Raw genomic sequence first — 16,789 nt, forward strand, 5'->3', positions numbered from 1 at the left:
AAGCACCTAGCTACATAATGCTGGGAGAAAGAATAGGCTCTGGTTCAGCATCTATTTTACATTTGCAAGGACCTTGTCTCTGAAGACTCCTGACTGTACTATATGAGGGTGGATACTACAGAATGTAGTGAACTGCAATAATATTGCACTTCAAAATACATTTACATACAAAAAATTAAGTAGCTGCATAGAGCTCTGGCTCAAAGCATGATTAGTAGCCTTTTCACTGAAAATTGTCAGTGACACTTCCTTCCCAATAAGTATGCTCAGGAGGAGAAAGGAAGATTTATTCTTCCAAAGGGGCAAATGGCATTTCCCTTGAAAGGAAAAACCCAGCTGACCTATCTGTTTGGTCCAAAGAAGAGAAATGCTGCTACTAATCAAACAGACAGATTCGCTGTTCTGCTTCAGCCAGTAAAGAAGTGACATAACATATTGAACTTTAAAAATAAAGCAAAACATATACATACACATTGGTATCTTCTTGTAAATATTATTCTATCATTGATCTACTTTAAAGCTAAACCCTAGATATCCTGAATTGCAAGAAGCAATTCAACTCAGTTCAATCTTGGGGCAATGGGCTTTCTCTTCTTCTCCACTGCCTGCAAAGAAGTAACTAGAATACAATTATGTTCTAACTTATGGCAGCCTTATGAATGACAACCTCAAAAGGCCCCGCCATTAACAGTTCTGCTTATGTATTGCAAACTCAGGGCTGTGGCTTCTTTTATCAAGTCAATCTATCTAAAATGTAGTCATCCTCTTTTCTCTGCTGTCTACCATTTATTCCAGATTATTACCTTGTCCAGTGGTTGAGTAAGTTCAAACATGATAACCTCAAGTTTAGGCATTCTGGCTTATAGGGGCCTTCAAGCAAATAATATTATATTATCTTTTAGAGATATTGCAGAGTGTGAGAAGAGAAAACAAATGAGGTCTTTGAACATTCAAAGCTCTAAATCAGGGGTAGGCAACTCCAGATATTGTAGGAGGCCAACTCTCATAAGGTTTAGTCTGCACAGCTATCTATAAGGGATATTTTGAACTGCTTTCTCAATTAGCCCCGCTCTACTCTGTAAAACCTACTGTTGTTCCGTAACCCTATATGCCATGGCAATACTAATGGGCTGGGTGTAATGGTTGGTGTTCTTTTCCAGTACAAACTATTCTTCCTTAAAAGCTTTAAATAAATAAAAAGTAGGAAGGAGGGGCTGGTAATCACCCCACTTTAAGGACAAATAGGTTTGCTGCAGCTGCTGTTTCCTCCTCTTCAACCTGACACTGTGGACCCAAATCCCTTCCCAATGATTCAAACTTTTTCATTTTACCAAAGAAAGCCATACATTGAAAACAAACCTGTGCAATCAGCAGAATATTCAATATAAAATACCCAAATGAAGAACATGGAAGGGGTACTTTTAGAGGCCATAGTTATTCTAGGTGATACAGTTCAATCAAGTAACCTTTCCAAGCTGTGCATAATTGTTGATTACTGTGCAGAAGAATCACTTGCTGCTACATTTGAAATTATACTGTTCACAGTTTATGCTGTATAGGGTGTCATTCAGATTTGGCTTACAAAGATGCATGGGGAAACAATATAAAGCAAGAATTTATAGCTAAACACTTGCACTGCAATAGAGGCCAGAAAGGAAAAGGGGTTTGCAAGAGGGAGGTGAATGTCGAGTGATGAAATGCCAATATGAAAAACTGCTACCAGCGCACTCAGGGGAGACAACTGCTGATCCATAGACAGAGACCAAGTCAGTGGAGTTATAAAAGATAACTGAACCTCCACTTCAATTATAGCTATACATTTATCATTTCTTCCTCCCTTTGTATACATGTATACCGCCACCTGCTGGACACAACTGTAAAGCGATAAAATGCCATGGAAGGGTTTCCCCACAATGCTGTAATATTTACCTGAGGCAGATGCAAAGCAGCTCGGGATGTGTGGAGACCATATTGTGCTATAAATTACACCTTCGTGACCTTTAAAAGTACACAGTGACTGTGCTGCTGCAGGATCCCACTAGATAAAACGTAAACAGACAGCTGTTTGTATACTGTAACAGCTGAAGGCAATAGACTGAATTTTATTTACTCGTATTAAAAAAAGATGTGCTCTGGGAGATATGTGCACTGAACAATACACGCTACAGCTATTACAGCAAGTTAGTAACCAGGTATGTTTAGACAGGGCAAAATATTTTTGAGCATTATAGGGTACTTCTGAGTATTATACTCAAAACATTTTGAGTATCGCACTAACGGTGTTAATTAGAAGAAAAGTATTTCACTATCTGAGCTTGACTGCAGTTCAACATTTATTGTAAACAAAGTTCTGACATCCCCAGATCTTTAAAACCTAGAGTAACTGATGTGTTTACTTGGGAATAATTTATGTTGGGATAACTGAAACTTTGTTTCAAGTCTCAAAGTGTCAAGTTTTATTTGAAACTTACTTTTGAGTTTCAAAGTGTCAAGTTTTATATGAAACAGATTGGCTGTTAGAAAACAAACACAACCTAAGTAATGCCTCTTTTTAAAATAGGGGTCAAATGGCACTGCAAAAAAAAGTAAGTATAGAAAGTTGTTGTCATGTTTCTCCCTGAAAATAAAACATAATCAAAAGGTGTCATCTTCCATTGGAACACCTTTGAGGTGTAGGAGTGTGCAAATAAAACTTGCTAAAAATGTGCACCAATAAAACAGGGCTATCTGAAAATTAGGTTTTTTTTCTAACTTTCTGGGTAAAGAATGCTATAAAAACGAGGCCATGAATATTCCTAGCTCCTCACATACAATGCCAAACTTGTTGCCAATTTAGTGTATTTGTGTTGCAAAAAAACCAAAAAAAAAACCAGAAACCTTGCCAACACCTAAAATGGCTGATTTTAGGTGTTGCATGCTGTTTCAATGGGATATATCACAGCATGTTCACTTAATCTATTCCCTTCGGAAGAGGAAAAGGAAATAGACAACTCACAAATGAATTGAAAATTCTATCTCATCTTCTTATAAAGAATGGGTCAAACTTAAAAGAAGATCCTACTACTGAAACTTACATTTACAAATTAAATAATGGTAAATACAAACATACCAACTTCACTGTCTGATCCCATGAGCCAGACACAATTAGCTGCTCTCCTCGAGTCTGGCTCCAATCAACACTGTAAACCTATAAATGTTGAATGAACATTAGTTTATAAGTTTGGTAAGACATTACTTAGCAAACTTTATAAAATATTTACATAACGAGTATCTTCCAGGATATATAGCAGACAGCTTGGTGTTGCGATTTGGAGAGATGAAGGTTCAAATCCCTGCTTGGCCATGGAGACCCACTGGGTGACTTTGAGAGTGTCACACTCTCTCAGCCTCAGAGAAAAACAAGGGAACCTCCCTCCCAAATATACCTTGCCATGATAGGTTTGCTTTAGGGTCACCATAAATCAAAATTGCTTGAGGGCACACACCAGTAATATACTTTCTCATCTAAAGCAGAAAGCTGAGGCCTGCTCTTCACAGTGTATTCAAGGCCCTACTCTCCTCTTTTTTAAAAAGCTTTTAAAGATCCACCTTTGCACCTTATCTTATGGAGATAATATATAATTATTATATAATTCTTAATATATAATTCCGTTGGACACTAGAAATGCATTTTGGCACTGTTTGGCTGTCACATATCATTATCATGGTATGTTTTACATTACATCATTCATCATCATTTTATACTTTTCATCACATTTTAATTATTTACTGTAGATATTTACTATGTAAATGTGTATAATGAGATTTTAGCAATTTTAATTATTTTGGTTAATTATTTAATTTTAAGTTTTTATTGATGTTACCTATTTCTTTTTTAAATATATTGTTGTTCAGTATTTATTTATATATTTATGATATTTCTACCCAGCCTTTCTCAAACCTGAAGGTGACTCAAGGTGGCTTACAGCTAAGCAGCTATTCAGTGCCTTAACAATATACAACTAAAACCACATTTAAAACAGAAATATAAAATAAATACCTTAAGACTTTTTAAAAACATATAAAACAATACCTTTACTGTTAGACTTGTTGTTCAAAGTCATTTTCTGAGCCATTCCAATATTCAATTTCACATAATTCCGTGTTTGTCTATGGCACTAGGTTTCCAAAGGCTTGCTCAAAAAGCCACATTTTCACTTTTTTATTCAATGAACACCTGGGGCTACTATTATTAAATTCCAGAATTTATCATTACCATTTCTTAAAATCATAGATCCGAATCCAATTTCTAATCCCATCTAAACACAATGAATCACTAGGATTTACACAAGGATTGATTTACCATTGAGCAGGTGGCTCAGTATGTTTACTCTAGTTGTGATTAGCAACTGGATTTAGGCATTTCCTATTCTTGTTGTATCACACCTTTCCTTTAGTGAATTTGAAATGACAGACACAGCTCCCCAACCCCACAGTAGTGTTATGGAGAAAGTCAAAGAAAATGTAATAGGTCCAAGGTCACTCACTGAGATTCAGGACCACAAGGAGAGTGATCTCTGACGTTCCAATCAAACATTTTAACCATTCTATCTCACTGGTTCTATATGAGCTGACTACTGCTTTTTAAAATTAACCTTGCAAATAAGCCTAGAGAAATTCCCAGTTTGCAGAACATTTCCCAATCAGTTGCCCACACACACACTAACTACTCATAACCAAAGAAAAGACCAACATTTTTTCTGGAGACAATTCTTACTTCTCAGAAGTAACCAGGCAAGTGACTACTTACTTATAAGTCTGACTTTAATTTGGATGTTTCTATGTTTAGCAAAAATGTGTCAATCACAAAGAGAAAGATACTCTAGAAATAAAATGACATTTGTGGCCTCATTTTTTTAAAATAACTGTTTATATCTGCATACTGCTCAAAGAACAATTTACTAAGGCTGGCTAACTAACCATTCCTCTGATAATAAAAATAGGGTATTTTTATTATGATTGTATACACTGTTGGTGTTAGTAGGATTAGGATTTACCCTCAAAGCAAAACCATATTAAGTCTTTTGCAGTTATTATGGATATATTATAAACATCAATGCGAAAGTAATCAGAAAATGATTAAACATTAAAGACATTATCCATAAGCATTGCCTGATAGCTTTTACAAAAAGGCTGTTACATCTCTGAGGCAGTCTGGAATCATTGTTACAATGTTTTAGATGAACTGAAAGACTCTTTTCTGTTATCTTCTGCTACAGATTCTGCTACAAAGGCCTCCAAACCATGGCTGATGCCTTCTGCCCTTTTATTTTCTGGAGACAAAAGGGACAAATACCTCTAAACTCTGATTAAACAACAAATTAACAATACAAGACTTTATTACGGTCCATGACCAGCACAGAGAACAAATTAACAAGAGAGTCCTTGAAATAAAAAGTTGTGGAGTTAAGTATTTCTTTTCAGAATTCCAATCACTCTATCCCAACTTCACCACAACGAATGTCACTCCACATGCCATCTCCATGAGGCATTTCCAATCCCTTATTGGGCAATTTTGTGAATTAACTTCACAGCTTTGATTTTTTGGATGCATGTGTGTGAACTCTGTCCAGATATACTAAAATCCTGAATGCTTTCTTTGATTTCATAGGCAGCTCTTAGGTCTAGCCTTTGAGAGATTTAAACCTATCTTTGGAGTGTGAGCTAGGAAAGAAGCTATCTTGGTACTAATAGGATTCAATTTCTTATATCTCTAAATAGCGTTCTCTGTCTGTTTTTTCAGAATCTCATTTCTATTTCTCTCCTATCTGATTTTCTGTTTCTTTGTCCATTTAGTATTCCTCTTCTAACACTATACACACTTGGTTATTAATGCTTTGAAAAGCTTCCTTCTTCATCTTCAATTTCCTTTTCCCTTGATTTCCTACACTTCTGCAAACTTCACCTTTCCCCCAAAGTCTGGTGGTACCTTTCTCCTGTCAACATTTTGGCTGCTTAAGCCAAATGACACTGTGGCCACAAGATCATTATAGATTATAAAATAAAACAACTGGACTTTAGTACAAGGACCATGTCTCATATGACTACCGACAGACATCTATGAATTATGAGAAGAAAAAACTCAAAACAAAAAATCAAAATGTAGAAGCCAGGGTTTATGTGCTGTGAGTTTGGGACATGAAAGACTTAAAGCTTGCTCCAAAGCTAGATCATTTTGTATAATGATAGTTTGTCATTTTAATGGCTGGGAGGGAAGGGGGATATTATGCTGAGGTTTGAAACATCGGCTTGCTTCAAATATTTTTCATCTCGGTGAGCACTGGAGTGGTGAAAGGAGTTCACTGGCTTCTGTCTTGTCAAGAACTCAAAACAAAAGAAGAGACATCCCTATCCTGACACAAAAATAGCACAGGAATGGAGAGAGCTCAACGTTGACCAAAATTATGACTGGCAAATGGACCAAGCCAAAATCTATATATCTCTGCCTAAAGAACTAAAGGTTCAGCAGACTCCAAATTTATTTATTTTACACTAGAGACTTAAATTATGTAATCATCTATCTTTTTTCGATGGAACTATAGTTCTCTAAGGAGACAAACTGAACACTTCTTATATTATCATGCATTGTGAATCTAATTGCATGCAAGCAAAATGCATATAAACATTTTTCCACTATGGCCATGTAGTCTCCTCTGATATAAATAAGCTTCACAGGCAGTACTTGTTTGCATTATTTTTACATTAACCAGTATTGTGTCTCAATACAGCACAACATAGGATCATGCAAGAAGTCATTAGCCACCTGAACAAGATGACATGGAGAACCACCATCACAGCTGCTGGATTACTTCCCAGGAAAGGTTCCCCATGTTTTGTCTCAATGGAGCATTTCAACCCAGCACTCATTCTTCCACCCATTTGACTACTCCTCTCACCATTCTTCATCTCCCTTTTTATTTGCTGTTATTGAGTTCTAGAATAAAGTATATATTTAATGTATATTAAAGTGGATGGGTATGAATGAACTTTGTGGATAGATATAAAATGTAGGGTAGCATATGTTGATGAAGGGAGGGACAATACTTTAATGCTCTTTCACTACAGATTCACATGGATGAACTGGTTGGTAGTCAATTGTCTTCCTACTTTCTATTATAAAGAGTAAATTTTAGCATTGTTGTTGCTGTTGTTGTTGTGTGCCTTCAAGTCATTTCCGACTTAAGGTGATCTAAGACATCATCATCAAGATATCTTGATGACTTAAGGGAAAGTGATCAGACAAATTTTTGAGGTTGAGAATGTCATTATGGCTGAGCAAGGATTGTAGTCCAACACTTAAAACCACTATGAAACATTGGCTCACTACACCCTTAGGATTAGAAAGGGCTTTTTCAGCAGCTTGAATTTACACTGCTGCTTCAACCATTCTGCAACAACTAAAGTGGTATCCAATTCTTGGCAAGAACACAACTACATCCCTTAGCGGAAGACCTATGTGGGACACATTTAAAAAATACAATTTCCTCATAACACTGCTACACTTTAAAGACTTTAACAAGTCTTCACAAAGATGCACATTATTCTATCTAACCTCCAACAGTTAACAGTTAGTAATTCTTTTTCACTGGGTAAATAAATTATATGATCAATACTAGCCATGGTCGACAGCAGCCACAGTACTATTAGCTATAATTCTTGGGAGACTTTTCCAGACATTAGGGGACTCTCAGAACATTATGAGTCAGTGCACTTCTATGAAACCCACAGAGCTGCAAAGTCTGCAGAAAAATGAAGTGACCCATCTTAATGAGTGCCAAGAAGTAAGAAGGCATTTTATAAGGTAGAAGTCCATATGATATAGAACGACAGTCTAATGACTGCTGCATTCCAGAAAAAAACTTTTGAGTTTAGTTTATAGATTCTACAAACAGGAACTTTTAATAGTTACTTTAACACTTTGAATGATAAACTGATTCGGGGGTGAACTTTCCTATTTCTTTCCCAGTGGACTAACAGAATTACTGTATTATATTACATATTACAATGTTCAAATCAGAGTTGGAAAAATTGTGACTCAGACACCCTCCACTAAAAAAACTACTCAAAGAAATTAATCAAACAATGCCCCTCATTCCCCTCAATAGCCATGGGAGCAATGTCACCACAAAAGAAGGCCTACATATTTCAGTAAGAGGTCCGTTCATTCTTTAGTAAGTAATTATGAACTATTAATAATGTTTCTCCTTCAATTTCTGAAGGAGGAACTAGAACACGTCCCATGGGAAGAAAACAGCACAGACAAGGTTAAAGGAATTCAGACCAAACTTTCAGTTCATGAAGCTAATGGAAGTTTCTGAGTAAAATCAATAACTATTTTAATCAGCATGGGCCAGTAAACCTAAATTTTGGTTCCTCTTTGGAAAATGCCTCACTTCATTAAAATGTGCAATAAAATGTTTTGTTATACCTCCTGACTATGCTCTTTATAAACCTGAAGAGGACCTGAGGGATTTTCTGTGTCCCAGATTTGTAATGATCCATCTCCACTGGAAGTGACCAGCACATGTTCGTTGTTCTCACTCCATGTCACATCGAACAGTCCGTCGTTCCAGTCAAAACTAAACCAAAGGCAACAACATGTTAATCAATGAAAAACTGGAGCAAATACATTCATTCAACATATTTAGTAATACCAGATTTCAGACAGAATGTTTGAATACCAAGAAGAAAAAATGTCAGCTAGGGAAAAGATCAAGATTTGAATTTCGGATCAGCCTTGAGATGTCACTTATCACTTTATACTATCCTTATCAGAAACAATCTAGCACAGAGAGCATGAAGAAAAGATGTGGAAACTCCTGGAGATGCCACCTAAAACTCCTAAATTAAAAAAACCAAACAACCTAGAATATCCTAAACCAGAACTGGATGCAGTATGTAGTTGTGTCATATGAATGTATGGAGAAATGACAAAAATCTTGGAAATGTATGTTATTATTGTAAAAATCAAATATTTTTAAAACATATAAATAAAAGGTTTTCATGAGATTTGTTTGTCCCCATACATTTTGTTATTACAATGTATGTGTGTGTGTGTATCTCTTATAAGGTTTGCTCAAAAAACTAAATTACTATATCACAAAATGATACATGTCTAAAAAGCATGTAAACAACGTTAAATGTTTGGAAAGCTCTGCTGTAAAGAATATCCTTTCCCAAGCCTAAGGGTGCTCTGGACACTGTTCTTATTTCCTGTAGTCTTGAGCGATATTGCCATCTGTCCATCAGAGCCACTATTTTGCATCTGACTCAAGACTAGAAGATCTTGAGAGGCCAGTTAAAAAACAAGTAGATTCTCCAAGTCATCCTATTCAAATTTAGATTTATAAATTCACATTCTAAGCTGCCTTAAACTGATGTTGTTCTCAAACCTAAATGTTCTCAGCCCAGAGATAGTCACACTAAGCACTGAATATATTTAGTTTCCCAAAACTGTCAGTAGAAGTGTTCACTGGCAATGCAAGATGGATATGAGTATTCAACCCCAGGGGGTGATATATCCACCTTGACAATCATATTCTTATTATCTTCTTAAAGAGCACCTCATTGCATGTGCACATCTGCCTATCACACTTGTATTCTTCTATGAAAAGTATAACAAGCTTAGCTCAGCAATCCTCTCAAAATGCACTTATGTCATCCTGTATGTGGCGATCACATTTGGCTTGACTACAAAGGCCAAGGTAAATATATATGGTAAACTTCTGCACATATCTCAAAACTGATATTTCAGGGACCAGATTCTGATTTTTTGTTTCCTCAAATTCCTATTTTGGTTTGGATATGGAAGTAAAACAGGAGAACTGAAGGCAAGAGGTTGATTACAGCTCCAGTTATTTCATTGTTCTGATATTGATCATTACAGGCATTTGCAAACCGGATTGGTTGTTCCTTTTTGTTTTGTTTTGTTTTGTTTTGTTTTGTTTTGTTGTGGCAGGAGTGACTTGAGAAACTGCAAGTTGCTTCTGGTGTGAGAGAATTGGCCGTCTGCAAGGACGTTGCCCAGGGGACGCCCGGATGATTTGATGTTTTATCATCCTTGTGGGAGCCTTCTCTCATGTCCCCGCATGAGGAGCTAATAGAGGGAGCTCATCCGCCTCTCCCCAGATTCGAACCTGTGACCTGTCGGTCTTCAGTCCTGCCGGCACAGGGGTTTAACCGGATTGGGTGACACAGCTATTGTTGGTAAATGTGCAATTTCTGCAATAAATTGCTTCTGCTATTGTTACCTTATTAAAAATATATGATCTTGAATGTAACTATCACACATACCTCTCAAACAGATTTCCTACATGTTTGGTTGGAAGTAAATTTCAGTGAGATTAATAGGGTTTATTTTAGACTTGAGAATAAGTAACAACATCAAAAAAAGACAGATATCAGTATGTACATCAGAGTGATTTCACTGAAAAATAAGTTGTATCGTGAAACATTTACCTACAGTCAATCTAGTGCCACAGATTTAAATAATTAAAAAGGGCTTGGTGATCTGATTGCATGTAACATAATATTTGATTATTTATTTATTTATTATTATTTATTTACGGCGCTTATATGCCGCCCTTCTCACCCCGAAGGGGACTCAGAGCGGCTTACAATATATATTTTCATACAATATATTATATTATTAGCAAAGTACAATATCAGTATATATTACTATATTGCACTATACCATTATATTGTAATATTATTAGTAATATTACATGTAATTAAATATATAATTATAATTATAATATTGAATTATTATTACTAGTATTATATTGTATTACATTATAATATTATAAATATTATACGTATATACAATATACTATATTATATTATTAGTAAAGACAAGATGGCAGTGTCTTCTGCTCCCTTCTGTCTTCCCTCTGGCCAGAGCAGTCGTTGGTGCCAGAAGGGGGAGGGGCCTCTGAAGTGATGGTATAGGCAGAAGACAAGATGGCAGTGTCTTCTGCTCCCCTCTGACTTCCCTCTGGCCAGAGCAGTCGTTGGTGCCAGAAGGATTAAATGATTAAACATTTTAAAGCATTAATGCTATGAGAATAATAACAATAATGATAAATAGAGCATATGCTATTCTTATTATAAAGCAATTGCATCACTGTAAAATAGTATTTTTGATATCTCAATTTAAAAAAAAATTCTTAAAAACCTCTAGCAATAAGTGTAGTAGATGGTAATTCATTTCAGATTAAGAGCTATCAAACCATAAATACATTGAGCCCTTGGAATCCATTGGGTTTGCTTCCAGGACCCACCATGAAACCCTAAATTCATGGATGCCCAAGTCCCATTACACATAGTGATGTAGTAACTTAGTGTCCTTATAGAAAATGACAAAATTAAGGTTTGCATTTTGGCACCAGAGGTTTGGGGGCGGGAGGAGAAGAGTAGGAATATTTTCAAACCAAATCCGTGTGGATATAGAATCCATGGATATAGAAAGATAGCTATACAAGTCAGCCAACATCTACTATATACCACCTCATATTTTAGAGTATTATAGTATACTGTGAACACAGCATTATGAATAGGTCATATTCATTCAGTAACATTTATTGTCATTTTAAATAACAAAGTGGGAACCCTTTCATTATTCTACAATCTTATATAGATAATATAGTTGCCTGTCATCTGTCCTCATTATTTGATACCCTTCCACTGTAACTCCTATTGAAGGCATGCCACTCTTACAGGGCACATTCATATCAAAATATTATACTCCACACTCTCAGTAAAAACTTTTAAAATTAATCAATTATAGTGCAAAACTACCTCCTGAAGAGATGAACACCCACTTCATTTTGCTCCAGTACTACCAGAGTGCCACAACCTAAAATGGGAGAGAATAAAACTAGTATGATTTTAAGTCATATTATCATATAGGCATAGTTCCTTGGAGATTCATCATAGACGTTTCATTGCCTGTGATCTGGTGTCTACTTGTGGCCCTCCAGGTATGACTGAACATCAAATCTCCAGCTCAACCAATGGAGAAAGATCAAGGGAGTTGCAGTCCACATCCACACACAGCCTTTATTGGCATACAACAATAAAATCACAACACAGGTATATAAGAGGAAGTCACAGGTTAAAAAAACATACCGTACTTAAAAGTTATTTATCTCAAAGATAAAATTTGCACAGTCTCACAAAAGAATGCATCAGAGTTGATCAGAAAATATGGAATTTTATAACACCCCTGCCATTGAGAATACTGTGAAAAAATTGAATTGTAGTCCAACAACACCTGGAAGGCCACCAGTAGCTCATACCTGGCAGACAACGATTACAATAGCAGTCAGTTTGAAATGCCTGATGGTGGATCTGGACTGAACTATATCTGAAGTCATAGATAATGTTAAGCCCTATTATTTCCATACGTCAGTTCTGAGTATGACTAAATAAATCTAACCCAATAATGCCAAATTCCATATTCAGGATTAGAAATTAGATCGCTGGAAGCGCAAGAGTACAATTATGAGGCCAAAGTGGATCAAGATTTTGGAAGTGATATAGAAAATCAACAGAAACAAAAAATAACAACCCAGCAGATTTAGAGGTTAAATACTCCGATTACATTAATTTGTTTAGCTTTATACTTGGAGCCCCCAGTGGTGCAGTGGGTTAAACTGCTGAGCTGCTGATCTTGCTGACCAAAAGATCGGCGGTTCAGCTTCTGCCAACCTAACAGGCAAGTGTGAGTAGATCAATTGGTACCGCTTCTATGGGAAGGTAACAGAAATCCATGCAATCATGCTGACCACATGACCCATGAGATGTCTACGGACAATGCTTGTTCTTCAGCTTAGAAATGGAGATGAGCACCACCTCCCAGAGTTGGATATGACTAGACCTAATGTCAAGGAGAAACCTTTACCTTTCTAGACACCCATGTTTATTTGAGTAATAATAATTTCTTAATATAATTTATTGTACATCTGAGTAATGTGTATACATTTATGTTATATTATATCGTAGTATGACCTTCTTGTCCATAGGTTCAATATTCATGGTTTCACTTATCCACATTTCAAAAACCATTCTCCCTGGAACTGTTTGTGAGCCTCTCTAGATCCTCCAGTGCTGTTTCATGGTATGCTTCCTGACAAAGTATAGTAAAAATATAGCATTCGCTATCCTGCACAATTTCAGGTCTGTTAGATGCAAAATGCAATACCAATAAATTATTATTTCAGTATTGGACTGCTGTATGGTATAAGTTCAAGAAAATACAGTAATTACACTCTCCTTATCCTTGTGCAGAAGTTTTAGGTTGTAGTCTTTTTGGCTGAATGTTCAATTCGTCTCAAAATTCCGATAATTGTTTGGATTCCTTGCCAGATTTAATGCAAGTATAAGGCTGTTTGAGAGCAGTCTTAAAAATAAGCAATTGCTATTTAAAAGGTGCTCTCTACTTTTCCTACACAATTTAAGGCCAAGGTCCCATGCTGGCAACCTTGAATTACATTCAGCAATTGAGCTCGGAAGCTCATCAAAGTTTACTCCTTTCCGCAACAGGGGAATGAAAGAATAATTCCCAACTCCACCCTCAATATTTTTTTAAACAATTTTGTTCCGGAAACAAAGTTTGCGGCCACTGAACCATGTGCAAGCAAAGGTGTCACTCTCCGGATATCTATGTGAACTATTTTGGGGTGTCCTGGTTTTTGAAATTCCAGATAAGGGATCCTGAACATGTACCATCAAAAGCATCCTAAACAAAGTATTGTCGAAGGCTTTCATGCCCGGAATCACTGGGTTGTTGTAGGTTTTTTTGGGCTATATGGCCATGGTCTAGAGGCATTCTCGCCTGAAGTTTCGCCTGCATCTATGGCAAGCATCCTCAGAGGTAGTGAGGTCTGTTGGAACTAGGAAAAAGGGTTTATATATCTGTGGAATGACCAGGGTGAGACAAAGGACTCTTGTCTGCTGGAGCTAGGTGTGAATGTTTCAACTGATCACCTTGATTATCATACAGGGTTAGTCAAAATGCATAGGCCAATAAGCCATTCAATTGAATGGCTTATTGGCCTATGCATTTTGACTAACCCTGTATAATGGCCTGACAGTGCCTGGAGCAAACTTTTGTTGAGAGGTGATTAAACAAACATGCCAGATCAGCACAGGCAGCTATTCAAATGTATAGGAATGGACCTAGGTGGTTCAATAACAAAGTGTTACATTGAATATATTATTCAATTTTCCTGACAGACCAAAGTGCATGTCTCATTTCCAAACACAAGTTTTCTGTTCAAACCACGAAATGCAAATGAAACCTGCAATTCCCTGCAACAATAGGAAGCAAAGGGTGTGTCCACACTGTAGAACTAATGCAGTTTGAGACCACTTTACCTGCTCTGGCTTGATAGCAGATATTTAGCCTTCCCCATGGAAGAGAGCTGGGGCTTCATCAAACTACAAATCCCAGGATTCCATAGCATCGAGCCTTGGGAGTTAAAGTGGTGGCAAACTGTATAAACTCCACAGTGTAGATCAAGTACAAGCAAACTTGGGTCCTACAGGTGTTCTGGATTTCAACCCCATTTCTATTGACTGACAGGTCAACAGCCTCGGGTCCTTTCCTATTCCCCTCCTTGTTTGTGAGTTGAAGTCCAAAGCACCTGGAGGGATCCCAAAAGGGTTGGTCTGGAGGGAGGGCCGAAGTTGGCCCATGCCTGGTGTAGATGCAGCCCTAGGCCTTTGAAACAGGTGGGCCTAGTTTCTAAAGAATGGTTAAGGATAAGTGGAAGCAGGACCTGGTATAAATAATATAAAAGTGGGATTTTAAAGTGTGTTAAAATCAGTAATAACAGCAAGAATTGCTTTCTTTTCCTCCCTGGCACAGCAGCCGACCACGACTGAAAGACAGCAAGGAAAGATGGGGGGGGGGGGGGGGCAGACTCCGCCTCTACTGCGCATGCGCCCCCTGCCGCTGCCGCCGCTTCACCTGCAATGCCGTAGTACTGCGAGGCGGCGCAGGCCAGGCGCCCGGGAAGGTAGGGCGAGAACTCCACCGCGTAGCCATGGCGGCCGGGGAGGCGGAAGGCCTGCGCTCTCGGGGGCACGCCGGGCACGCCGCCTCGCTTCATGGCCTCGCCGGCCGCCGCCTGTTCTACCTAATGGCGGGGAGGCGCGCTCACCACCACCTCCGCTCGTTCCTCCACGCCCCTTGTGGAAAGGACGGGACTGTGAAAAGTGGTTCCACGGCCACCATCTTTGATTTGGGCCAAAGGGCGGACTGATACGGGAAAGTGTTGCCACGGCCGCCATCATTGATTCTGGCAGAAGATCCGCCTCTGGCAGACTGGGAAGTGCGGAGGGAAAGTGTTACCACCGCCGCCATCATTAGTTTGGGCAAAATCAGACAGGCACCCCGTCTGGCGGGTGGAGAAGTGCTATAGGTTGAGTGCCCTTTTTGGATGGCCCCAGCTATACTGACTGCTATATAATGCTGATTAGAACTGCATTATATGGTCAGTGTAGACTCATAATAAATAAATAAATAAATGTAATGAATATAATAAATAAATAAAGGTAGACTCATATAATCTATCTTCCATATAAATAAAAATGTAATGTTCGTTTGTGGGATTAACATAACTCAAAAACCACTGGACGAATTGACACCAAATTTGGACACAAGACACCTAACAACCTAATGTATGTCTTTCACTCAAAAAAATGATTTTCTCATTTGGGAGTTGTAGTTGCTGGGATTTATAGTTCACCTATAATCAAAGAGCATTCTGAACCCCACCGACAATGGAATTGAACCAAACTTGGCACACAGTTCTCCCATGACCAACAGAAAATACTGGAAGGGTTTGGTGGGCAGTGTCCTTTGGTTTTGGAGTTGTAGTTCACCTACATCCAGAGATCACTGTGGACTCAAACAATGACAGAACTGGACCAAACTCTACACAAATACTCATATGCCCAAATGTGAACACTGGTAGAGTTTGGGGAAAATAGAATCTTGACATTCGGGAGTTGTAGTTGCTGGGATTTATAGTTCACCTACAATCACAGAGCATTCTGAACCACACCAACGATAGAATTGGGGCAAGCCTCCCACACAGAACCCCCATGTGGGCCACAGCAACGCATGGCAGGGGATGGGCTAGTCTATATAAATAAAAATTTAATGTTCATTTGTGGGATTAACCTAACTCAAAAACCACTGGATGAATTGATATCAAATTTAGACACAATACACCAATCAGGCCAACGCGTGACCATTACTCATACAAACACTGAAAAACACAGCAGAAGAGACTAAAAAAGACCAAAAAACAAAAAAATACATTATAACGCATGCGCAAAACCACATATATACACATATACACAAATATATATGCACACAAAACACATATACACATACTGGGTCACAGCAACGCTTAAATAAATAAATATAATAAATATAATAAAATAAATAAACTCATATAATAAATCAATGATGCCATTTAACTGCATTATATAGCAGTGTAGAGACAGCCAACATATTTGGGACTTCAACGTTTTTTTTTCTTATTTTGGAATATTTGTTTATACATATAATAATAATAATAATAAATCTTTATTTATATCCCACTTTGCTCCCAAAAAAGGAACCCAAAGTGGCTTCCAACGTATCAGAAACAGTATAAAATCAATGGCAATTAACACAAATATAACATATGAAACATTAATCAAATATAACCAAAACATAAATAAACATTTAAAAACC

General features: G+C 37.5%; 1 protein-coding gene across 1 annotated transcript in view; it reads right to left on the reverse strand.

Moving 5' to 3' along the window:
• Nucleotides 1-15,301, reverse strand: part of PEX7 (peroxisomal biogenesis factor 7) — a 74,766-nt gene extending 59,465 nt beyond the window's left edge. The window contains exons 1-5 of the mRNA XM_060753436.2: nucleotides 15,011-15,301; nucleotides 11,836-11,893; nucleotides 8,468-8,618; nucleotides 3,110-3,187; nucleotides 1,930-2,038 (exon numbers count right to left, since the gene is read on the reverse strand). Of these exons, the coding sequence (XP_060609419.1) occupies nucleotides 1,930-2,038; nucleotides 3,110-3,187; nucleotides 8,468-8,618; nucleotides 11,836-11,893; nucleotides 15,011-15,152 (538 nt within the window). The 5' untranslated portion in view covers nucleotides 15,153-15,301. The remainder of the gene's footprint in view (nucleotides 1-1,929; nucleotides 2,039-3,109; nucleotides 3,188-8,467; nucleotides 8,619-11,835; nucleotides 11,894-15,010) is intronic.
• Between the last annotated feature and the right edge of the window lie 1,488 nt (nucleotides 15,302-16,789).

This window comes from Anolis sagrei, chromosome 1 (genome assembly GCF_037176765.1).
Source record: "Anolis sagrei isolate rAnoSag1 chromosome 1, rAnoSag1.mat, whole genome shotgun sequence".
Lineage (NCBI taxonomy): Eukaryota > Metazoa > Chordata > Lepidosauria > Squamata > Dactyloidae > Anolis > Anolis sagrei.